The sequence below is a fragment of the Falco punctatus genome (assembly GCF_963210335.1).
Source record: "Falco punctatus genome assembly, chromosome: 5".
Lineage (NCBI taxonomy): Eukaryota > Metazoa > Chordata > Aves > Falconiformes > Falconidae > Falco > Falco punctatus.
This window is the reverse complement of record NC_137584.1, coordinates 65,566,206-65,593,255: the sequence shown is the minus strand read 5'-3', so window position 1 is coordinate 65,593,255 and position 27,050 is coordinate 65,566,206. Positions and strand designations below refer to the sequence as shown.

At 40.4% G+C, this 27,050-nt stretch overlaps 1 protein-coding gene across 6 annotated transcripts in view; it reads right to left on the bottom strand.

Moving 5' to 3' along the window:
- SLC22A16 (solute carrier family 22 member 16) overlaps nt 1-24,774 on the bottom strand; it is a 35,637-nt gene extending 10,863 nt beyond the window's left edge. For 5 of the 6 annotated variants that reach the window (XM_080388175.1, XM_080388180.1, XM_080388178.1 and 2 more), the window contains exons 1-3: nt 24,087-24,774; nt 3,770-4,246; nt 869-986 (exon numbers count right to left, since the gene is read on the bottom strand). In XM_080388175.1, the coding sequence (XP_080244301.1) occupies nt 869-986; nt 3,770-4,246; nt 24,087-24,136 (645 nt within the window). In that variant the 5' untranslated portion in view covers nt 24,137-24,774. Of the gene's footprint in view, nt 1-868; nt 987-3,769; nt 4,247-22,055; nt 22,726-24,086 lie in introns of those variants that run through there. The other variant, XM_080388176.1, reaches the window with a different exon arrangement.
- Between the last annotated feature and the right edge of the window lie 2,276 nt (nt 24,775-27,050).

Here is a 27,050-nt window from a genome sequence, read left to right as displayed (position 1 = left end):
TCACTGTTCAAGGCTGAAATGCCCATGCAGTTTTTCCTGCTAAGACATCCTTCTGAGCTCTGATCAGGCAAAGGAAGCTCCAGGTGCAAGGTCCTGTCCTGACTAATGCGCTGTCAGCAGGAATAAAATAAATTATGTAATTATTTTCAAATTTCTAACGTACTTTAAATGTTATGTAACTTTCTTTGTGATAACATTCTAATTGCTTTATGCATTATATAGTGAAAGACTACAAATATTGTACTTCTGGATTTAAAATAGTAATTTAAAATTGGTTTCTATGTATAAATATTGACACACATATATATAAAAGTACATGTATAGATACATATTAACACATATACTGGAATACCCCTAAGTACAGTATAAACATCTAGGTGTTAAACATGTCTACCTATGTATTTAGTATTCCGGGTATAGCTTAAGAGACCAAAGAGATGCATGGAAGAGAAAATGTGCATCTCTTCTCCATCACTCAGAATGGCAGAGATGAAAATCATACTTATTATAGATTTTTTATTTTAAGAAAAATATACTCAGTTTCTAACAACAGGAAGAAATGCAATGGCAGCTGCAATGCAGAACCCAGAGTTTGCTGCTCACACTTGGTATTTAATTACCAGTCCAGCAGAGGTTGGGATGGAGGAAGCACCAAACACTGCTTCATACAGACGCTTTCTATTATTTCAAAGAGGAAAAGTGCTGTGGTCCAAGAACATTCAGATTCCCCCTGCTCTGCTGAAATAAGTGCAACAGAGGGGGCTTTAGAATAATGAAGTAGGGGAGGAAATAATAACAAAAGGGAGGTTTTCCTGAGAAGGGACAGGAAATGACACAAAAAAGAGCCAGGGTAAACATCCTTTCTTACCATAGCAAGGAGAAAGCGCACAATCACGAAACTGTAGTAGTCAAATGTGAAGGCCACTGCGATGCCAAATACAAACTGACCAGCACTTGTGAACCATATAACACGTTGTCTTCCCAGTCTGCAAATCACAGCAGTAATAAAATTATGAATAACCATAACCATTCCGTTAAAATACACCCTGCAACTCCAGAGAGCCTGTCTGGAAGTGAGTCTGAAAATATGTAATACTTTCACTCACCACAGAAACTCTGGTTTAGTTGCCCATATTAATTTTTTGGTAATTCCAACTTCCAAGAAAAAAGGAAGTTCCTATGAACAACAGAACTTCCATTTCACAATTCTTGGCTAGAAGCAACGTGCAGAAGTGTGCATTACATATGTTCACCTCCAGTTCCAAGTTTAACTTCTACATAACTAATCTGCAAGTTTACTCTTGTCTTATGTATGAGGACAGTAGGTAAGACTTGCTTTTTGAGATATTTCGTATTAAGTAACATGTATTTAATATTGTCTAACAGAAGTTAGCTGTGATAACACACATGCCACCTCTTGCCAAAGTAACAACCGATTTGGATAGTAATGAAAAGCTTCTGTAACATATCTTTGTCCAGTTATTTAAATTATCTAATAAATGACAATTACATAGTTTCCTTGATTTTTCTGATTGCATCACAGCACACATGCATGTATATGCAAACACAGAAATCCAGGAAGCTAGCATACTAACAGCAAAAAAAATCACGTCAAATACTAGCTTCCCATCAACAACATAGTAATTCCCATCATAAAAGAAGGGCATTTAGTAAAAAGGAAGTTCTATTTGTTTATCTTCTTCTGGTATCTCAAGAAGAAAATATACCAAGTAGAGCCAGTTGTCCTTAAACAAGTCAGCATATGCTACCAACACAAAGCTCACCTGGGGATCGGCAACAGATCTACAAGACTCCATGGAGGATTATATTCTAGCTACAAATGTTCTGTAATACAACATGTGTGGAACCACTTTTCTTCCCCGACAATATCCTCTTGGACTCATTATCTACTCCACTGCAAATAGCTTCTCATGGATGTGGATATCATGTTTAGACAGAGGGTTTGAGGACTTTCAGGGGTGTGGGCTCATTTGTTGGTTTTTCTCCGTGAGTATTTGGTACGACATGAAACCAACTATTTTTCTCCAGCCTTGAGCTGGAGTCATGCACATTTGGTCTCTGCCCCCTGTCTGAAGAGATCCTAGTGATTCCTAGCTGTCGGAGCTCTTCTGTTGAGAAATCTGTTAACTGGGAATGGGAGGAATCCACAAACTTATTTCCCACCAGCCAGGATGTGTCAGAAAATAATCAGTTTCAGCTGTAAAATCTACAGTTGTAAATCTGCAACTCAGAATGTGTGTACTACCTTAACTGTCTGTCCATGGCTTGAATTAATGGAAATGAGAACAGTATGATCATAACCTTATAAATAATGTCTGAGTATTAATTAATAAAACTATGAATTATTTAAAGGGATGCAGAACAAATGTTGGCATTATATTCTGGTTTTGTATTAAATACAGTTTTAGAAAACCTTGGATTAGGAGGCAGGATTGATTCCATGTGTTTTAAAAGCCAAATTAAAAAAAAAAAATCATCTTTATTTTTGCATTCCCATGTCGTAACTGTCACACCATAGTGTCGTGCTAACAAAGGAAAATCAGAAAACAATATGCTTGGTCTCCTTTTTCTGCTTATACTGTTAACTGTGGGATAAAATGTAACCCTCTACCTAACAGAGCTGTTAATCAACAAGCTCCTTTATGGAAAGAGATAAATAACACTAAACTACCCTTCAAAGCAAAACACAGGTACAAAAATTGCCTGAGACGAAACCAATTACAACATAGCTTAGGCATTTGACTCTCATACGGATAGAAAGGCATGGCTGGGCATCCTTCTGAGGTAGAAATACATGTGTTTCTGTTGAGAGAGAAAACAGGATACTGACATAAATCCTGGATCTTACTGTTGCTTCTGAGTCCAGCTCTGATGCTGGACCTCAGTATGTGATCTGAGATAACATCCAGGGAAGAAGTGTCGGAGGGGAGTGGGCTGAAGGACAGCCTTGGCATCGTGAGCAAAGGACTGCTTGGGCTGAGTACCTCCACAGACTGACTCTCCTCATGCTCAAACAGAACGTTGTACGTGCTAGTAAATAAGTGAAACTACAGCACAGCTCACTGACAACCATTTTTCCTCCTATCTGTACTAACCTTCAAGAGACTGAAGTTTGAGCTAACCGTTCAGGGAAAAACTACAACTGGACAGCAAGAAAAAACAGTGTATAAGTGTTTAAGAATGTGGGGTCTGATCAAACCCTGAAAGCCTCTGCATCAGCCCCACAGAGCTGTATTCATGACAAAGGTTAGGAAGTTTGTGATTTTAAAATACATGGTGTTTTTAACCTTCCAGTAGCCCTTCAGCTCTCTATCACATCCAGAAATAAAAATCTGTGTTTCCATGAGGAATCTCTCCTCATGGAAAATGCGGTGAAAATCTACTCCCAGGTTTACTGTTGCTATTACTAACTATTTCTGTTCCTGTGGAAAAATAATAATAAAAAAAAATCTAAGGGCAAATACGAGCTGTACAGAGCAATTTGAGAGATCAAGGCCTAGAAGAATGGATGATATCAAGTAGGAAAAAAACTCTAAAAGCGAATGATTTGCGAGTACATTTAAAAATTAGTACTTGCTATTAGGAAAAGAAATTGAGTTAAATGCATTTGTGAACAAAACAATAACCAGACCTCCTGACCTGTGCATACATAATTATGACTACACAATGAACGAGCACAACAAAACAGGTAGATACATGTGGAGTTACTGCAGTCTGAAGCTACAGTTTTCAGAGGATAGCACTTTACCTGTCAGCAATGTCACCAAAAATCACTGCTCCAATCAAGACTCCAAGCATGAATGTAGGCTGGATTAATTTTGCAAGCCATTCTCGGTCACAGACCAGATCCCACTGTGTAACAACAGTGCTTTTCCACTTTGTGTCATCATAGAGAAATCCATCAGAACAAGAAAATAAGGACTTGTTGGCATTGTATTCATATGCCAGATCCAAACTGACTTCTCGTTTGGACCTGCTGCATTGGTTAAGTTCCCAAATTTCTCCATTTTCCAGCTGGACTACAATGTAATCTTCTGTTGATGTCCATAGTGTCCAGATGTCCTCTAAACTTGATTCAGAGGAGTTGTATAAAAGAACACTACTCACATTTCCAGGGATCCCACATACAAAGTTAGGGGTAACAGCCATGAACACAGATGCTAAGTAATGGATACCACATGACATAGCTTGAAAGACAGATGCAAAATAAACAAATGCTTGAAATCTGTAAAGGGAAAGAAAAAAGTTTACTGAAGAAAAGCCCCTCTATACATGGAAAAAAAACAAACCATAATTATTTTTCTGGGATCGGTATATAGAGACATCATTAGAGTCTCTAATAGTGCTGCTTCAATATTAGCTAAGCCCTGCAAGAGACCAAAGATGAGAGAAGATCCACAGAATCTATTGTCAGGAAATAAATGTTCCTCTTCATCATGTGTTTAGCCATACACAGAGAAGATCATTTTAAAAAAACAATTCTGAACGTAACCACTTTGTTTGAAGCAACCTTCCACCCTCCAATTCTTTGTAGTACATCCCCTCAAAATAAGGCTTTGGATTACTTGAATGGTTTAGAAAAAACCCAAAATGTTGCAACCTCAGGTTCTGAGGGATAGAGATATGCACATCAAATAAAACAAACCAACCACATTACACCCTTCATTTCACCTAATTGTATCTATGTAACTGTATTCCATCTATCTTCCATCTCTATTGCCTTCAGTAGATAAAGAGAGAATACACGGAGACACATGTAGTGGAAGATAGAATCTGAACAGTGTGAAATGTTTTGTATCAAAACATAACTGTAAACAGGGTTGGGGTTTGGCTTAAACAGGGTGTGCAGTTATCCATTAAAGATTGTATCATAAAGAAAACATGGTAAAAGAATATTTCATGCATAGGCTGAATTTTGGCATTTTAAAAGCTTTTAAAACATGCTTGAGGTGCAAGTAAATCTTTGTATATAAATTGCACATGCATTCTGAATGTTGAAAAACTTGCAGTGAACCGTAGTATCACTGCAAATTGTAGACAGTTTCTGACAATCTAAGCATAAGGAGTCTTTTCCTCAATTAAATGTTAAAATTATGCACGTAACTAATACAATGTCTGTTCAGAAAAAGACAACACAGCTTTGGTTTCTCCTCCACTTTTTATTTCCTGAAGACCAATCAATTGCACTAATTTGAAGAAGCATTCAATGAGCCTTATATACACCCGTCCTGCAGCATGTGGTGGGTCTTGATAGTATGAAACAAAAAGCAGCATTTTTTTTAAATTGCCAGAGGCTATCTCTGCTGAAGTTATAGGAAATGATGCCTAAAAAACAATTGCCTTGAAATGTCTTGTGGGAAAAGTCAGAGCAATTCCAATCCCCTAGCAAATGTGACTTCTACATCACTCCTCTCCAAAATGTATCTAATATAGCCTTTAATTCCCATAATAAAGAATGCAACAGTACTTAGCCTAGTACTTTTAAATCATCTATCATCACAATTTCTAATGAATTCTGAACTATCTATAACCAAAGTATTTAAATGGAATTTGTTGGATACATTGCCTTCATGTCCAATTAGCTTTTCCAATTAAACAGTTCTCTTGTATAACCTAACTCCATTCATCATCCTCATTCTCCTCTGCCTTTTATCTTGTGGTTCTCATTTCCTTCCTTGGTAAATGTAGACCCAGTTGCCTATCCTGCCTTTCCAATAGCACTGTTGCTGTTCAGATGCAGCACTGTCTATCCCTCTTTCTCTTGACAACAGTTCTGTTGACTTTCCCATAGCAGTCTGAGGAGAGGGTTGAATTGCTAAGCCCACCATGGCAGTTCAAAAGCTGGCTCCACTTCCCTCTTGAAGACATTGCAAGGCAATCCTCACACAGGTGCCATGCTGCTCTTCCCCAACAAACCTCGTGAGAGATATGGTCAAGAGAAACTGAACTTAACCACAGCATGCCTTAAGTCTGCCAATCCCCTCTCAACAGAACAGCTTCTTGAGGTCTAAGTAGCTAGCCGTAAATCAAAGCAAGGCTAAAACAGCTCTGAAAGGCTTTTGGGCTACCTTGGACCACAAAAAGACAAAGGTTACTCCAAAATGTACTCTTTGTCACCCCAGTAATGCAGACAAATACGGTCAACAACATTTTTCAGCTCTTCTCTAATTTCATTTTAACTGTTACCATCAAAAGACACAAAGTTATTTTAAAAATAGGAGAGCAAGACCAAATTCAACAACTTGGGCTATTGTTGCAGTACACAGAATGACTGACATCAGAACTAGAAGACCTCTAGCAAATTAGCAAATTAAACCCCTACAAGCTGTGCAGTTACATCTTCTACCAGCTAATAAAAAGTGGCATACTTGGAAGCACAATCCCCAGTATTTGCAGTATCTGTCATTATTCATCAGGAAAGTGCAGTGTTAGATAGCCCAGTTTGTATTTCCCAGACAGAGGAAGAATGAAATAATTTCAAACTGCCACACATTCTTCTTGAGTTCCCTAATTAGGTCTCACAGCACAAGAAATATCAGGTTCATCATTTCTCTTCTACCCAGTAAGAGTGAGCAGGAAAAATATATTTATGCCCTTTCTTGTTTGAGATGCTTGAAAAAAGGTAACAACTTTTAAGCAAACAGACTGAGAAGATGGTATGACCAATGCACTACGTTATTTTTAAAAAAAAACAAATCCCAAGAGCATCACCAGAGCTATGAGTTGGATCAGGTCTAGCTAATCTCTGCACTAACTGCTCCCCTGGGAGTTTTATCTTATGTCTTCCTGAACTTCTTGTGATCATACTTCAATAACCATTCTGACAGACTGCTCCACTGTCAAATCTTTCTTTTGGAAAGTTTCTCATTAAATCTAATCTTGATGTCCCCCTTTCCAGTGTAAAACTATTAACAGCTTATAAAACATCCTTGTGCAACCTTGAATAAATTTTCCTTGTCTTTTAGCACTTTGTTGCACAGAATTATCAGTTATCCCTCTCCAGTTACTTTCTAAAACTATATAAATTAGTCCCTTATCCTTTCCCCATTTTTTGTGTCCTATAGAACAATTTCCACCTCTATAAAAAGCAATAAAGGATTTATTTTAAAGAAGTATCTGTGTCATGCCATATTTCACCCATCTTTCAAGAGTTTAACTTAAAACTAGAACTGATCCTTGTAAAAACGTTCTTCCATTTTCAATGTTATGAAGATCTTACTCAGTTCCAATGAAGAAATCGACTCTCTATTATCACGATTTTTCTTACCCAATTCGCATCATTTACACTAAGCAAACACAAGAATTCAAACAGAATGTCAGACATACAGTAATAGACATAATTTATGCTGTTTATGACTTTGTTTAAGAACAGGAAAGCATGTTTTTGCAGCAAAATGGCCATGTTGTTGTAGAATCCTGCAGGATGGATTGCACTGCAGTTTTTAACCTCTAACTGCTCAATAAAAAAGCTGTGGACCAGGAATAGGGGAGAATAAAGCCTGATACGAAGTTAGAGAAGTGTCTGGCAGCACCAGTGGCTGAAGGCATCCCACACCACATTAACAGGCTGCTCCCCTGGCTGTATAAACTATCTACCGCTCTCTCCAGTAAAATTCCACAATGGGCTAGCTAAGACTCTCTCTGTGTATGTATATATATAAAAACCACACAAGAAATATCCTGAAAGCCCTCTTTTTCTATGAAGGCAAAATTCATTGCCAACTACAGTAGTGTTGTAACATCATCACGACTGATGCTAGACTGAAAAGCCCAACCTTACGAGTTGCTGAGAATCTCCTGTGGGTAGAAAGAGCTTTTCGGGTAGAAAGAGCTTTTCTTCTAGAAAGATCAGTTGCGCAGAGGTCAGGAAATTTGTTAACTGGCATAGTCACCAAAAAGGAATTAATTAGGCCATTAGTGACAACATACAGAAAGCATGAAATGTATGCAGGAAGGATGATACTTGGCATGGGAGAATACTATAGATGCATTGAACTTGGTTTTCCAGAACAGCTGAAGATTGAAAAGGGACAGAGGAAGATCCAGGCCCAGCCTCATGGTAGACACAGGTTTGCTGGAACAGAGGTTGCGGCAGCAAACAGTGCTGAGTGACGAGAACATAAAGCTGCTGCCTGCTCTATTGCTAGCCTGGGATCACTCCCTTTGGACCTTTGGTGCATGAGTTTTATCTCAGCCCTTTTGTGGTGGCCTTGTCAATGCTCTTCCCAATCTTAAAACCCTGGGGCTGCTTCTTGGCCCATGCTCACGTGACAGCTGAGCAGTTTCTCCTCTTTGTAGGAGGCCTTGGTGCTGGGGGACCACTGCTGCTCCTGCTCGGGAAGCCTGGAGCAGCCCCTGCAGCAGGCTGTGCTGGGGCAGGAGGTCACACCAGAACGTATACACGTCAAACACTTCACTGATCCTGAGGTGCAGCTTAAAGTCTATGCTGTCCTTGCTACCTACCTACTTGTAAATTATTAACTTTTCTCCCAAATTCTGAATTTAAGAACACTGGATTGATAAGAAACTCCTTTATTACTATGCTTAAATCTCTCTATTGCAGACAAACATAATGTAATCCTTAAAGTAACCTCACCGAACTCCATTTCAAAAGTTAAATTTCCCTGAAGTTAGAAATACTGCTGCTCATGCACCAAATAGTAAGAACACATCATTGCAGTAGCAATAAATATGCTTGAAATTCACCAAAAGAAAGCAAAGTCTGTGATCTATTTTTCTTGACTGATCTCAAAAAGGGCAGCTTTTAGCAAGGGTATTTTACATGTCAGTTATCTTCACAAGCACACATCAGATTATATAACATATTGTTGCAAACAGTAGTTTTTAATAACCTATTTCACTTTTTTTTCTTTCTAAAAACACACTTTTTGCATTTTTTAAGATCTGTGAACATGATGACTGTCCTAAAAGGTATGATAATCTCTCTCAGTGTTTTTCCATCTCTTCAGTGACATGCCATGGGAGATAATTGTTTGGCAAGTACATTTCGCCACTCTTGCCAGGAGTGTCAAATATAGAAGTCAAGAAGACTTTGTAGGTTACTGCTCTGGTATAGAGATGCTTAATGCATGCCAGAAGTCAAATGAGCATAAAACTGTCTTCACAAAAGCTTGAGCAAGACACAACATGAAAATGTTGCAGTCTTTCTTAAAATAGTTCCATCAAATTTCTTCCCAGTTATTCTTTTTTCAGTTTACAGCTTATAGTAAAAAAGACTTTTAAGTTTTCTAACTCCTCTGCACAAGTTTTAACATCTCACCAGTAAGAAAAGCAACTGATAGTATCATAATGTCAGTATCTGAAGAAATATTCTTCCATAAAGATAATGAACTAGATCTCAGACCACTGTCGTTCTGGCTGTAGTCTCATGATGCAACATCTCTGTGACACTGTAAGATCTCCGAGATATTTTCTCCCTTCTCCTTTCCCACTGTTTACTCTTCCCCTGAGACATAGTGCACTCTATCCTCAGTTGCGGTGCTACTTTTTGTGGGACCACTGTGAATTTTATCTGGGAAATGGATCTAACTTGAAAAAAAAAAGTCAAAATAAATGATGATTAAAAATAATAAACCAAGCCAGATTAGTTGCTTGATCCAATTGATATTGCATCCATGCAAATAGTCAGCACCACTCTATTTGAAAAGTGCTACATCTGGCATGCAAAAATACCTAAAATGGACATTGTTGCATGTATGTTAGAGAATAATTCCCCAGCCTCCAAGTATTTTTACCACTGTCAGTTATTGCAGTGCATAGCAGGGCTGAAACTTGGTGTTAAACACTAATTTTATGTTAAATAAAATATGTTTCTGATATTTGTTTCCTTGACTGTTCATCAAAGAGAGGAAAGGGAAATTACTAGATACTCATCAAAAGCTAATATAAAAATTTTAAAATTCTTTTAGTGTAGCGTAGAGTCACAAGGCTTGTTCTGTGATTAGCAAAAGACTTGTGCAATTTCACAGGTTTTACAAGAGCTATTTTTACTGTTTGTCGTTTCAACCATGTTGTTAGCAAATTGCTTAGTCAGAAAACACAGTATGTTTTTGTTGTGCTGTGCAGACTCAACAGGATGGCTTCAGTGGAAAGAAATTTCCAGATATTTACTATTTCTGAAAGACTTTGTGTTCAAGTAACCACTTTCACCTCTGTATTCCACCCTGGTTGTTTTTTTTTAATGTGAGAAAAGCCATTCAGCATTCTTTCCACTCTAAACCAAAAAGCTGTGATGCACTTGCCCTTACACATTTATTTTTTTTTTGAGAGGAAAGGAGCTGAATGAGACCTAGGAGCAGTATTTTTGCTGTGGTGCAGAGATGTGGATTTGGAAGCAACCTGAAACATAGAACAGACACGGCCTTATTTGACTTACTAAAAGTGTGACATGTAAACTTCCTTCCCTCCTAAAGGCAGTTTAAACTATGCTAAGACTTGGTCTCAGCCAAGATGGTTACTTCCAGAATTTATTTGCAGAGGCAGCAGATGCTGTGTTGGATATCCATTTTAAATGTACCAACAGCACAGATGCAACAGGAATAAGAAAGTCTATAGGGATCAGAAAGGCCCCAGGAATTATGTATCATCACTGGTGACAATGTGTGCATCAACATGCAGTCACCCAACAACAGACACTTACAAAATAATTCTTAGAATCGTTTAAAAATGATTCTCTGAAGAATTGTAACACTTCTATCCCATTAAACTTACTATGCATGTTTCCCTTTGATTAAGACAAGCTCAGCAGTTGTTCATCAGGGTCAAGAAGAAGAATTAGTTGGCTGCTCATTACTGCACATTTGATATAACAGCTTAAATGAAGAAAGCAACTTCACTGTAAAAATCAAGAATTAGTGCTAATTCAACCAACAGAATTAGGGCCCGTACTTTTCAAATACTCCTCCCCCATTAATGGCACAGTTCTTTGGTTCTGACTAAGTCAGGCACATTATGTTTCTGTCATCACTTGTGACTAAATAATCCAGCTGGTAAACGTTACTGGTTTTCAACAGTTTAGCAGCATAGCTTTCATCTGCAGGCAGCCACACACAGCAGAAAGGGCAGCTGCCATTGAAGGTGCTCAGTGTTCCTTGCTGCTGCTGTGCCAAGGATTACTGCCCCCGGGGAGAGCCAGCCAGGACAGTATGTTCACGGCTCAGCCCGTTCAGCCCAACGCCCAACCTCCTGGTCCAACTGACAGAGGAACTGGCCTAGACACAAAGGCTCTGGATTTGCACTCAAACAACCAAGCTACACACACATATTCCACTACTGACTTTACTGTGAAAGTAACTTCTGGTTGAGGGGGAACACATTGCTGGGAGCGGTAACTATTTCATCGCTGGAGCTATATCCACAAGCTTTTCTGCATGTGTAAACTACAAGGGATCTGGAGAAGTCAACAATGGACTTGCAACAGCTGGGCAACATTATAGGTTAGCACAGCTCTTGCACCATACTCTAGGCTCCATAGGTGAAAGGAAGATAACCTGCCATGGAGGGATCCATCTACAGATGGATTATCTAGTGAACAGAGAGATCTACAAAACCTGCCTGCACAACAAATGCCACACAAACTTCTTGCTTGCTTGCTGCAAGGAGAAAATGCAGGTTTTCCCCTTCACATATTTGTATTTTCTATCTTATAATAGTAGAAATAAAGCACCAATAGGGAGAAAAGAAGTGGACATTTAAAATTACCACTAAAAACAACGGTCAAACATTAAATGGTGCACATTAATTTCTACCTTTCTTCTGGTCAGCCTTTTGTTTAAATATCAAAATCAGTATGAAATAATTTTTTGGAATTCTGGTACATTTGCACCCATACTGGTACCAGTAAAGCAGTCCTTGAACCCGAGGCCACAGCTCCAGCTGGGGCTACAGCAGATACCAGTGGAGCAGCAAGCCTTGGGAACAAGGCACTGTGACTGCAACTGCAATTCCAATGCCTTCCAGTGGCAAAGCTGGAGTCAGTCTGTTTCATTCTAGTTATCCACTTGTCCTTTCTGCTTTACCTGTGTCAATGGTATATATCAGGTAATTTAATTAAAAAAGAACATGATCATGCAGGTTTTAAGTTATTTAGGTTTCTTTTGGAATTATTTGGATCAGTGCTAAACATGGCAGAGTGGTTACACTTGAACAGCAGTAACACCTCAGGCTCTATACTTGGATGTTCCCATTCCAGAAAGAGCATTTTAATAAATATCAACCATTTAGAAAATTAGCATGTACTCTGTCTGCATGATATATTACTAGCATTACTTCTCACAGGGAAAACTCAATTCCAGTATCTTTGGTAACACTGCTTTCTTTTGCTCAACCTCTTTTTTGGGGACAAATCCAAACTGGGTATTTAATTCTCTTCCATGCTGTAGTGTTTCTATCAGCTTATGTAAGCAAATAATTTCACATCATAATCTGTAAAGTGTCTAATAGAATTTAAATGTTTTTATTGAGATTCCATCTAATTCTAGACATAGGCAGTACTTCATATATAAACTGTTGTATTTCATTCTTCTTTTCCCATTTCGGAAATCAGATGTTTTCTGCTGTTTACCTTGATGACACATTTCATTTACTTTGTTCAAACTATGGAAGTTAGGTTTATTTTATCTTTTTTTTTTTCCCCTGTCTGTACTCCTGAAATAAAACTAATTGGTTTTCATATTAATTATGTTTTTATGTATTTGTTACTCTATTTAAATATTTCTATTGCAAAACTCTGAATCTGGTATAGCTGAAGGTACAAATACGTGGATTGAATACATGCAACTAACAATCTATTCTTCAAAGACTATTTTGCAAAATAAATAGGTCTTACCATTGTCATAATGTTTTTTAAGAACGTTTTGTTTCCTATTCATGGTAATACCTAAGCAGATTTGGATGCAGACAGCTCATTTTCAGTCTGAGGTCTACATAAATTCTCTTCATGCCATGCCACACATATTGTTAAGCATACTATCCAAGGCTTTAAATTTCTATATCAGAAATATAATTCCTCCTTGCTTGGAAAATGATTGTAAAATTTCTCATTCTTACAAGTTTCTGAAAGTTCTCATGGGAAAAGGTGAAACAAGTAAGAAATCTGCATAATTAATTTAAGAATACTGGATATCACTTTCCCAGCAAACGTCTGTAGCCATTCCAACACATATTAGTATCTTCCAAGTTTTCAATTAGAAATAATAAGGAATATTAGCTCTGTGGATCAAATTATGTTTACACCATTTCTGTAAATATTTGACAGAAATGTCATGGAATTTTGGGTTGCTCTGTTGTTTCTGTCTTCCTTAATATAAGCAATAATTTTATCCCTAGCACTACTTTTACAGCCTCAAATATGATTACAATGATTTAATCTATTTCTATGGGCTACAAAAGCATTGCATCACCTGGATAATGGGTCATTTTACTCTCCCTGGCCCCATTTGCAACTCTTGCAATGTCCTTTTGTTAATTCTGACTTTCACTACAGTGACTCTTCATCAAGAGCAAAACAGGAAAGCTTAAGCAGACACCTTTGTCCTACTAGCTTTTTAGGAATATTTCACTGAAAAAAAAAAAGTAATTATCACTTTAAAAAAATCTACATTTAGGGAAGTAAGTGTCAGATAATACTGTCTTCTAAAATTTGGGACAAAGTCAACACGTAAATCAAGGTATCACTTTAGGAAAAGTAACTTGGTTTCAGCCAGAGATTCTTTGCTGCCAAAGAGAACACAGCAAGTTGCAATTCTACCTGTACAGAATTCTACACTTGTAATTCTACAGTTCTACAGCTCGAAGAAAGAGATGCAATTTAATGCACAGTCTGGTATGGTCTAAGTATTGTCTTCTATTAAACTTGCGTTTGCACATCCGTATTTATCAGCTACGTTCTACATTCAAAAGGAAAACAGCCTCCACACCAACAGCTTTTCTCTCTTTGTGTAACAGACTAGCTTGTAACGTCTACCAACTTTTGTTAAAGATCAGTTAGAACACCAAAGAGGAGTAAGACATGCTCCCTTCTTCCACTCTTTTCGGGAGTCTACACTGATAATCAGTGTTCAGAGGCTCTTGCAAGTTCAGCTACTCTGTCCCACCCACGCTCCTGCTCGGCCAGGTTAGGATCCCTGACAGGCCATCTCCTCCAAGGCAAGGCAGGTTATCTCTAAATGCACATAAAAGAATGCTACTGAGCACAAGAGGACTCTCAGCTTCTGTTGCAGGTTTGTAGCTCACCTTCCCTCCACACTGTTCCTCTTCATTGCAGATGTGTAACCCACTCTTTGCCTAGAAGTCCTCAACCCTTCCTCCCGAAATGGTCATGGGAATCTCCCCGATGATAGGACTGTATTAAATGATTAAATTCCACTGGAGAGCTTTTGAGTTTATTTTGTTTTGATTAGCAGCCTGGTCATGAACTTCTGTCGAATTTTTGTTTATTTATATCCCCTACCAGTTTCAGTCTTGGGTATTTGTTTGGCTAGCCTGTGTCTTCACAGGACAAGAAAAATATTTGTGTTTTCTCTCCTCAGAGAGATTTACACATTGTAGAGTATATAAAATAGAATGAAATGCCGAAAGTTGATTTAATAGAACTTGAATATGTGACATAACTGCCTTTCATTTTAACTGGACAAAGAGCTTTTCTACATGCTCTCTAAAGAAGACAAGTCAAAAATCTTAATACCATTATTGATCTTCCCAAAGAAAATACATTTTCATTATTTTTATTGGTCATTTGTCTCTTCTGTGACCAACACACTGAGTTATTCTAAATTGTTCTTGATTTCTTAGTTAAAAGCAACCTTTTCATCTCCTGTCATTCAAGGAATATGATGCTACTGCCTTTTTCTTTAAACTGTTAAAAATAGAAGTAATTTACATTAAAAACAAAGAAATGCAAATTACAGATTTGACTGTTTCCAAGGCTAAGAATGCACTTTGACCTCTTAGTAAATATATTCTGTAATGCTCTTCTACCTGCTTATACTTCCACAGTACTGTCAGGTTCTTTTCTTGAGTCTTTCTCTTACAGTAGTTCATACAAGGGAATAATCTGGAATAATGCTGTTTCCTAACCTTACATAAATTAAAGCAGCTGGATTCTGATCAGAACATCTGGGATTCTTCTACATAAATCTATTTTTGTACCGAATTCCCTCTCTGTTTTCAATGGGTGAGACAGAACTGAGCTTGGCTACACTGATCTACAAAGGACAACAGTTCTCCGAAAAGCTTAAAATACAACTGTAAGGGAGATGAGGTCCCAGTTGCTCTGACCCTGGGACTAAAGCAAATTCTTGCCCTCAGAAGGGTGGAGCTATAAGAAGTTTATGGTATTTCCCAGCTCTATTAACTTAACTAGTTCCAAAGATGCAGGAAAAAAAATCCATTTTTTGGATTATTTGAAAAATAATTTGTTCTGGAATATAAGCCATTAATATAAATTATTTAAATGAAATGTGGTGTCATCACTATAATTTCACCATATATCAAATGGCTTTGTGTTAGAGAATGCCTTCAGATATTGCTTATCTATTATTGCTCATGTTTTCCCTTTTGTATTTGACTTTCTCTCTAGCACTAAACACACATCCATCAAATGAAATATTACATCACAGAAATGGTAATATTTATTCATAGAACAAGGGCTAAATGAATATTATTAGTAATCATAAAATGGTTTGGGTTGGAAGGGACCTTAAAGATCTACTTTCAGGCCCCTGCCATGGGCAGGGACACCCTCCACCAGACCAGGTTGCTCACAGCCCCATCCAGCCTGGCCTTGAACACTTCCAGGGATGGGGCATCCACAGCTTCTCTGGGCAACCTGTTCCAGTGTCTCACCACCCTCACAGTGAAGATTTTTTTCCTAATAGCTAACCTAAAGCTACCATCTTTCAGTTTAAAACCATTACCCCTTGTCCTATCGCTACAGGCCCTACTAAAATGTCTGTCTCCAGCTTTCTTATAGGCCTCCTTTAGGTACTGAAAGGCTGCAGTAAGGTCTCCCTGGAGCCTTCCCTTCTTCATGCTGAACAACCCCAGCTCTCTCAGCCTGTCTTCACAGGAGAGGTGCTCCAGCCCTCTGATCATCTTCCTGGCCCTCCTCTGGGCCTCCTCTAATGCTTTCCAATTTTTCACCAAGGACGCTGAGATCTATGCTTGCAATTCAAAGGCTGAAAAAATGTATTTTTGACTACTTCATAAGTTCTAAATGATTGCATTAATCTTCCTTTTTCCTTCTCAGGAAGTTGCAGGTTTTATTCCCTCACTTTCCATACCTTTGGGATTTCCATGTTTTCAGAACAGCCTTGATCTCTCTCTTATTTCTCTGATCTTAAAGCTTTCAATTTAACAGTTCACCTAAATCAGTCCTTCCTGGAATTACCTGTATTCAAGGAACTGACAGCAAGGATAGCTGATGGAAAGTCAACAAGGTAGCAAGCATTGTAACAGTCATATTGATGCATATGTGACAGGTTTTTTTGATGTCTGACAGCAGAGCCATGCAAGGATCTTGGTATCAGCTTCACATTGTCTTGAGATGCTGGCTAATGTAACACCGAAAGTGTCCTGCCAGCAGCATTTCCCACATCCCAGCCTTCTAGTTAAGCCTTATATAGTTAACTTAGGTTTACAGAATCTGCATGTATACTGTACGCAAATAGTTAATTTAGGTTTAAAGTAATGAATCTGCATGCATACTGTATACTTGGATGCAATATACTGTATACAGTATGCATATACATCCATACTACTTACCTAGATCCTCTTTTCAAGCAGTGAGGAACCACAGATGAACCACCACCATCACTTACCTTGTCCTAAATCACTCAATGAAAGTAAGACAGATGGATCATGCCCTTAAAGGATTTAATTCTCCCCCTTGACAAGGTGACAAATGCAGATATCTGAAGTTTATACCATAGGCTTGTAAGGTTAAGTGAGATGAGCTCACTAGTGCCTCGATTTGGACAGCTGATTTCCCCATACAGCTAGCATAGACTTACACAAAGCTATCAGGTAGGAACTTAAGATACTTTCAAATTTCTTTCACAACTTAGGAGAAAGAAGTCACAATATGACTGGAAAGTCCAGGCCATCACGGATATAACACATCTAAATGGAACTGAGCTCCATCCAAAGTGTGCTGCTGATTGCTCTTCACAGAGCAGGAGATCATTTCCGGTTTTTCAAAGCACCTTTTCGGCACTTCCTTCCTACTTCCCGCTGCCTTATAGGCCTTTTCCATCTATTCTCCAGGGTTTGTCCGGTATTCCTGCCTCAGCACCACTGCTGAGGCTGCACCTCTGATGCTGTTACCCAATAGTAATGCCTCCAAATATTAGGAAGAGGAAACACAACTTCACCTCTTAATGAAAACCTTTTCTTGAGAAAAGGGTTCAGTCTGTGATCCAATGGATGGTGCTTATAGATTCCTCAAACCACGTTTTCATGGCATGTGATTTTCAAAGAACATTTGCTGTGAGTGAGATGAGCGTTATAGTTTGGCTGCCAATGTATGATATTAAGGTGTACATTAGCTCTCTAGGTATTTCAGCATTTTTCAAAGATGGCTGAGATTTCTTTTGAAGTATACGGACAATCTGACAGATGAACCATCATTATTAGCCCTTGTAAATCTCTGTCTTGTACAGTTTGAAATCATGCTTTTTCCAGTCTTGGCCTTGCAACCAAGACTTAGCTACCTCATTTAATATTTTCTATGTCTTGCTTTTTTTTCCATATTTCTCAGAAGTTGAGAATCTCATGTTCTTGCTCAGCTGCTATAGCTTCATGCCTCAAGCTACCTTAAATAAAATGTCAGCTGTATATCTCAGTCCCATTCTTGCTGTGTATAGCAAAATGGTAGCACAGAAATTTTCACAGCATTTACTGAAGGCTCCTGGGGCATTAGAAAAATTCTCTAAATTTAATGCTGTTTTCCACTTGTATTACTTCACTTCATGCAATAAACTGGTCAAACTTTCCACGAGTAAGCCCTTTTATATAACATTTCCTTCCAACTTTGAGATATCTTAGTACTGCTGAAAATCATTACCATTATGAGAAAATTATTGACAGAGCTTTTATAGGAGTGATATCCCAAGCCCAGGCATTGCATTACAGGGGAAAAAACTGTGCAGTGCCTTATTATTTCCTTTTCATTCACACCATAATATTCTGGGATGAAACAGCTGATCATCCTTGATGTGTGTGATAACTGCCTCACACTGCCACAACTATGTCCATGCTACAACTTTGTCTAGAAGCCACCCTGGGGGGTTGCCAACATTTCAGAGGGGCAGTTGAATCTCAGCAGCTGTTTTACAAATTGTAACTGATCTACTAGTTTTGAGTGTTGCTTGTATTGCAGGTTTTAGCCTTGGAGAAGTAATGGATACTACAAGTGCAATTTCATCCTGGTTTTATTTAGTTATTTTTCTATTAGTGTAATTACTTTTTAATCTACTTTTTCAATCCAGAAACAGGCTGGGTGAGGTTGCCAGCACATTCTGATGCAGTACACTTTTGTCTACGCAGATCCAGCATTAGATTGCCGCCAACATGACCTGGATCCCAGCAAATACTGTTAGTACATCTTGCAGACCACACTGCTAGTGTTGCCACCATTATCCACAAGCACTTGCCAGTACCCAACTTTGGTTCTGAGTCTTGAGACTATTTCTACTTTTGCCTAGTCAGGCATAGATAATAAGATCTTTGTTTAAGCTGATACAGTCTGTTCTGTGAAAACACACGGCTTGACTTGCTTCTCCAAGGCTATTATGATGCCATACAACCAACAGGATCAAGTACTCTTTGCAAAATACCCAGACATGCCCCCCCCCCAAAAAAAAAAAAGGGGGAGGGGGGGGAGGAATGAAAGGCAGTCAAGTCCACTTATTTTATTGTATGAACATCTGAGATGAGCACAAACTGACTCGATGTTATAATATAGCATAGTTATAAAGTTGAAGAACATTTATCAAGTGTTTCTGTCAAACACCACCCCTGACTAGGAGCCAAAGGAGGACTTAGATTTGAGATTCTTCTACTGGCACATTCCAGTAAACACAAACAGCTGTCCACTGATACGTTTTGAAAACTGAATGACAGATATGTGATAAACTTTTCCACTGTATAAAGTAGCTTGTATATGGGGAAAAAACATTTTTTTAGAACAAGCTCTAGACCACAGTATTTCGCTTATCTTCAGGAAAGTGCCCAAAGCTTAGACAGAAATTCACATTAAATTATTTTAAAATATTAATTTTGTGTAGGATGTGCTAAACAACTAAATGTATTAGTATTTCAGAAAAAGCTTGTAATGTTTCCATTTTCTAAGTTAAAGCTAATCATCTGTTCAAATGCTGTAGAGGATTGCCTGTTTCTCCATACTAACTTGGAAAAGGAAAACCAATTCCTTTGCATGTCCAGCAAGTACACTTTTCTAGTTGAAAAATGTATTTTTGTTGGGGAAGAACCTTTCAAGACATCCGTAAAATATCTAAGTTTGAAAAATCATTGCTTGAAAGTATTCTTATTTTCTTTTTGTGGGAAAAAAAAATGGTAAGCACAATCCTTGAGATACTTGGGACTCTCTGTTATTTGATACAAACCCAAGAATTCCTGGAAGTAACATGTACACATCACAATTTGCAGAAGACGTAATTTGATCACAAGAGCTGTGAGCTTTGAAACAAGAGAGAGGATAAGGGCATCAGCATTAAAATAGGAGCCTGGAAACATTCTGAGATGTGAAAAGACAGACCCTTTGGTGTAGGATTTTAGAAGTGAACCAAGAGCCCTACAGGGCAGGGAGAAGACAAATGGCATTAGCACTGTGTTCAAATATTGCTGCTATAGCACTGACTGGCAGGGTCTGCATTGTAAGAGTCCATTGAAAGAATCTCTACAAAAGTCATTTTTTTTTTCAAAAGTTAAGCATAGTCTCTGGTCTATTTATGAACACCAGAAAAGTTCCAGGGAAATTAATAGAAAATGTTGAAACTGCTGGTAAGTGTATTAATCGCTACTAAACACCATGTTTGACTGCAACAGGTGAGCACCCTATCCAAACAGGCAGCCTGTCCTGCTTCTCTCCCCCTCGCAGCAACCATTACTAACCCTTGTATTGGTTGCTTCTAAAGTCCAAATCATAGCAACTCCACTGACCAGGCAACAAGTTCATGTAAAACAACAATGTAAAGATGTTCAAAACTGAACAAATACACAAACATTTCAGCAAAGACAAAGAGCAGTCACTGTTAATCTATTAGATAGTCTAACTGCTAGTAAATACATTATTTATAAAATCAGCATTTGAAAATCGGGGTAACTTACTCAACTTTGCAAAAGACAGAGTATTTAAAAAAAAAAACAAAAACAAAAGCCAACTTTGCAAAAGATTCTGGAAATATTTCATTACAACACCTGGAAATAGCATCAGTGACACCCAGACTTCCCCTCTCTCCCTGACAATTTTCACCACCTGCTTTTACCTAAGCATAAGCCAAGATTTGAAAACTGTAAATCACAGAGAAAACTCTATGTACCATGTAAGATGCATCTCATAGCTACCAGACATTCCAGCTGGGAAATCAAATCCTTACTCACATCCACACTTAGGATAAGAGGTACCCTGCCAGATTTCTCTCTAGACAGCTATTCCTGATTAGATCATGTCTCTGTTCTGCACTTTTGTCATGCTGTGGATCAGAGCTGCAAAATACATAGCCTGTTTCTCAGCAGCTACCAGGCAATTAAGTTCTGTGTCCTGATGGTGGATTAAAGTCATTAAAGTTATTAGAAGTCCTTTACTTTACCTGGGAACTAGAAGTGCAGGCAGCATGAGCCAGCCAGCCCGCTCCTAAGGCATGCCTCCCTGCTGCCCACACACTGTGCTGCCAACCGCGATGCCTGTTGGCCGTGTCTCCCCTTGCCCAGTACCGGGCCTGCCAGCCACGGCCAGCGGCCGACTCTCTCCTCCCTCCCTGACAGGCCCCTCGGTGGGTTTGTGCGGCTGGACTGGGTGGGCAGGCAGGGGCTGGGGCAGGGGCAGGGGGCAGAGAAGGTGATGGGAGAAGGGTACCGTTCAAGGCAGGTAAATTGCCAGCTTTAAGGCCTGGCAGCTCATTAAAGATGAGGCCATCTGAGGCAGACAGGACTCTTTTTTTTCTTTCTCATTCACCTCTGCAAGAGTGAGCAGTCATTGCTCCAGAGACAGACTCAAGAACGACGTTTAAAACAACCTGCTTGAATTTATAGGCCACAGATGCTACCCATGCCCAAATTCAAAGACAGGCATCAAGCCCTCCTTTAACAGCAAAGGATACAGAAGCCCTTACATTTTTACAGTTGTTCATGCATGTCTCAAGACCCCCGTAAGAACTATAGCATCACTGAGACGTCTGAAAGAGAGCCCGAACGGAAAGCAGAATATTGTCAGCATCCATGTTAACATCAATTCTGCAAAATTCACAATCTTAATTGAAGTGTAAGGTTTATATATTATCTAAATATGAATTATTCTTATATATATAATATATTACATATTATATATATTGCATGTATACAATGCATACTTATTATATATACTGCGCATATATATAATGCATACATAGTCTTTCAATGTATATATTTATATACACAAAAACAGCTGGCCATTCTTTACTGCATCTGTCAGATTTTAATAAAATCAAACAAGTCTCAAAATACTAACAGTCATGCTTGGATTGCTCAGAATCCAACTGCGGCGAATCTACAGAATCTATTTGTAGTTCATAGGTTATATGGGCCCTATAAGAATTGCCTGAACTGAAGAAATGACTGATAATCTGTCAGCGTCATGATGGTGCATAAAACTAACCAGAACTAACCTCATAGTTAAAGTCAAGATTTTTTTATATGAAGTATGAACATTTATCTAGCAGTATCAGGTGATTTTAAAAAGAGGTTTTTACAACATTTTTTAAACAGCTGCATTCACCATAAGCCACTATCATACTCACTTCTAGCATGTAGTCTTTGAAATCTTGAACAGCCATAAGTCTAACATGACTACACAAATTTTGGTAGTCTGCAGTTCATCTCAAAGGTCCCAAATCTAAAGCAACTCCTACTGAACTGCATCTCAAATAAACTTGCCCCTGGATGTGAGGTTATCACTGTAGAATTGTTCTGCCTTTAATTGCAAGAAGTAGTTGTGAAGACTTTATCTAAAGTATTGATGAATGTTCTCAAGTTGGAAACCTAATTTGGTAGTTACACGTAACTACTTCCATGTTATTTCAGTAACCAGTGCCAAGTGCCTGCTTTCCACAAAGAGCACACAAGACAGAACAGCAACAGCAAAATAAATGATGCTAGGAACTGATTGCTAGGAATTCTCTCCAAGTTCACATAGAGCAAGGTTATTTTTGTTGCTGACCCAGAACTGATAATGAATGAGGTATTGTTCTGATAGATATGAACGTAAGTCACAGCTTAGACAAACATGTAATTTAAGCATAGGTCCCAGTTAAGCAAAGAAAAAATCTTTCCATCCTAATCATCTGCATAGGCTATCGATACCCACCACTACCGCCTGCACATAATATTAAGAGCATATTCTGCTGTAGAGTTCAGGTATGCACTTCTACCATTAAAAAGAGCTCCCAGCCTGTGTTCAAAATGCTGCTCCTGCCTCTGTGTTCAAAATGCTGCTCCTGCCTGCCCCCCATAGAGAGATCAGCGCTGTGGGTTAGGCTAGCCCGGGCTGACAGCTAGAAAGCACATCACTGCAATTCGGCAACTTGAACCTGCAGCCAAACTGTGACATGTGGGTCTATTCCAGCTGTTCTGCAACTCCATTCTGCTCTGAGGAGTATGTGCCTGCAAAATCCATACTGATCAGAGCATCATGGAAGTACAGGACAGAACCCACTGTGAGGATGTGTGCCTCTCAGGCTTACACCCCATATCCTCTAAAATATTGTTTCCCTGCCAAACATTTCTTCTCTGTTACCTGCTATAAACAGAGTCTCATATACCAGCCCTGCATCCACAGCTACAGAAGCATACACACCACATCTGTTTATCCCATCTAACCAACCCAGGCCTGTCTACGCACACATCATAGCCACAAACCACACTGAGGAAAACTCGCCACCACACATCACACTATTTACCAATAGAGATAATCTCTTGCCGATAAATATATATACATATACTCCATATCCATGTTTCACATGCAGTAAGCCCAACCTCAATAAAAACACACCATCTGTCACGCACAGCAAGCCTGTGCCCCTATGCAGAAACAGCCTGTCTGTGCCCCTTGCAATACTCCTGTCCGTACTGCTTGCACCCTCCCGTCACCCCTGAAGCACACGGGCTCCTCCAGGGCTGGGGCATGTGTGTATGCATGCGTGTGCACGCTCACAGGTGCAAGAAATGTGTGAACGTTAAGCGTCTAAGAGTGCACACACATGAACACACGTGACTGCATGCACAGCGCATATGAATGTGCACAGTGCCTACAGGCGTACGAGCCTGTGTGTGAACAAGTAGCGTGCGGGTGCAAATGGGAACGTGGCGTATATACAGCTGTGCGTGCATAGCACGTGTGCGTGCATAGCGCGTGTGCGCCGCACGGGTGACGGCGTATGTATGGAGGGCTATATATGGGGGCGTGCACAGTGCTGCGAAGACAGGCGCCAGCGCCCCTCTGTGTAGTGCGTGTTTGTGGCCGGGGGCGCAGCGCCGTGTCCCGCGTGTGCCAGCCCCGCCGAGCGCGTGCGCCCCTGTGCCTGCGAACCCCCGGCGCACGTGCAGCACCGCGAGCACACGCGACGCACGGCGCGGTCTCACTCTGTCACCCCCGTGTGTCCGCGGGTCCCTCCGCCGGCAGCCGCCGTACCCTGCCCCGTGGGGGGGGGGGGGGGGGGTCCCTCGCTCCCCGCGCGGGGACGCGTGAGCGCGGGTGTGACAGTCCCCGCGTGCGCGAGCGCGCGGGGCAGCGGGCCGCAGCCCGCTCGGACGGGACGGGGCCGCGCCGGTACCTGCCGAAGTGTCCCAGGGAGTCGAAGAGCCGCTCGGAGCCGGGAGCCATGGCGGGGCGACAGCAAGCCGGGAGCCTCGGCGTCGCTGTCCCGGCGGTGCGGAGAACAGGCACCGGCCCGGCCCGCCCCCCCGGCGGGGTACGGCGCGCGCGGCCCCTCAGCGGGCGGGCGGGGGGCGGGGCTAACGGTCACCGCCCCAGCAGCCACCGCCCCGCCGCCAACCGTCCGCCGCGCGGGGACGGGCCCCGGCGGGACGGGCGGGAGCCGCAGGCCGGCGGCCACGCTTGCCCCAGCGCTGCGCGGACGGCGCCGGCGGGCAGGGGCAGCCGGGCGGGCTTACCTGGGCCGCAGCGGGAGGGCGGTGCGCGGGGGAGACGGGCCGCCGCGGCCGTGCCCCTGCGGGGGGGCTTTCGCGCCGGAGCGAGCGGCTTCTCTCACACGGAGCGACCGCCTCGGCGCCTTCCCGCTGAGGGACGGGTCCCGCCGGGCGGCTTCTGCAGCGCGCTCTTCCTTTCCACGTTAAAACTAAATTAAAAGAGGCAATTATGTGCTTAAAGCCTCCTGCGACAATCATTTATAATCTAACATATTTAGGCTCTAGTGTATTTCATATGGGCGTTTTCAATCAAAGGAGGGTATAAACAGTTTTTTCCCAGGACATTATCTGAATGTTACTAAGAATCGGTTTTAGTAGATCCAAATAACAAAGCAGATTATGAGGCTGTTACATGGGTTTTTTTCATAGTTTTAGCACACGATGTAAAACAGTATTATCATTTAATAAAGGTAAAATACGTGTCTGCATGACTGTCACTAGTGCTCCAATTTGTAATGAAGTCTCGATTATATTTGGACTTATTTTTCTGTCTTATCCAGAGTAGACCAAGATAATCAATTTGAAACTGTCTGAGGATTAGTAAAGTGAGTTACAACAGGAGATCTTTGTAATTAACTTAGCAGTGGATTTTGTTGGAGATCTGCTCTAGCAGGGCAGTCACTCTGGGCTCTGAGAATTAGGCAAAATACAGAAAAACTGTTGCAGGTGCAGCTCTCATATTTAAGATTTTTCCTTCCCAGAGCACTTGATTTCCCTTCTCGGGTAGATCCAAGTTCAAGTTGTCCCTGCTCTGGGTAAGGAGATGGACCAGATGCCCTCCAAAGTCTCCTTCCAACCAAAATTATTTTATGATTCTGTGATGAAAGACACATTTCCAGCTGATTGCATGAGCCCTTTCTGGGCTACTCTATTGAAAAACATGGGGAAAGAAACCCAAAAAACCAAAGTCAATTCAGTCTTATTATATCCACACTTCATTTTTCAGGAAGCAGAGAAAAAGCTGAGAAGTAAACCCCTGTTAAATCACTGGAAGTCAATCTTCCCTTTCAAAAACCTGATCCAAATGCTTCTGCTACCGCACAGGCTGCGAGGCTCCACCGTTTCGCAGGGAAATGTGCCTTTAAGAGGCTCTGGCACCAAGCAAGCACCACAACAGTTCCTCTGCGCAGAGCAGATGTTGGGCCTTTGGGATGACAATCTGTTCCAGTGCAGACCTGGAAAAAGCAGATGTTTGTCAGGCTCCTTGGCTCTGAGCGACTCCTGACCAGACCAGCAGAACGAGCAAATACCATGTTACACAACTACAAATCTGAGTAAATTCAGCAGAGGATTGCTCCTCACAGCTAGTGTGGTGTTAGGCCCCTCACCTCACCCAGCAGTTCTGAAGGCATTGCTACATTTGACAAAGCTCCTCACAGGTCTCTGTTCACCTGCAAAGGACAGAGTTTGTCTACAGTCTGTTGCAGTTACTTTCTTAGGATATGGAAACTAGCAAGTCTAAAGATGGCTTTGTTTACTTTCCATCAGAATTTTTTAATTGGTTGCGTTTTGCCTTAAAAGTATCAGCATTAAATTTAATCATCCTGCATGTTTTCTGAGAATGTTTTTCAGATTTGAAATGGTATGTGCTTGAATGAAGCACTGGTACTTTAACAAAGCATTTCTTTCTCTAAAGAGCCATGGTGGTTAAATAGTTATTTGCAAAACCAAACCCCAATGAATAGTAAATATTCCGGCTAAATATTGCGTTGCTGCTCATGTGCCTGTTTTTAGTGTCTTGCCTCTTACAACAAGTAAATTCATCAGTTTTCAACAGCATTATGGGTACAGGGAATATCTATTTTTGTCAATCAGGAAAGAAATAGATAAACCCCTTCCAGCACCATTTTTTAAACCTAAAAAGATGCATAAATATGGATCTCTCTGTGCATTCTTGCACACATTTTTCTCTACGCTTGCCTCTGATGATACCATGATTTTACTGCCTATATCAGCATAAAGAAGGGAAATTTACACTCAGTCCTATTAAAGTTAATAACAAACTCCCCCATGCCTGTATCTCCAAAGGTTATTAATGTAATGACTGCAGCGTCTGCTCTCTTAACGGTGGTCACAGATTTGCCTTGTTTCTTTCAAGCTTGAGAAGATGCACAACATGCTTTAAGCCTGCCTTCCTCCTATCTTGTTACACCAATGCTACATGAAGTAATAACTGTGCTTTTAGTCACTGTTACTCCTCACTGAGTTGTTTTTCACCAGAGTCTCCCAGAAATAGTCATAATACTGTTCACATACAGCACACAGTTCTTTTTCCAAAGGACTGCGCTGCATGATAAACTGGTGCTGCAAAAAATACAGGGATCATCTAAAGAAGAAACAAAAGATACCTATAATTAAAATGCGTCAAGGTGACACCATCCACATCCACAAGCTCTACTTACTTCCGAATTTTAGGGATTTTATTAGCAGAAGGAACCAAAGGGAGGTTGTGATCCCTTTCCTATAATGTCCTTAGAAACCACGGGGATGGGAAGATTGAGGGTGTTCACAACATACAACACTAGAGGTTTAAAATGTTGGTCTTTTAATCCTGCAAGGGGAATATGCAATGGCTCATCCAGTTACAG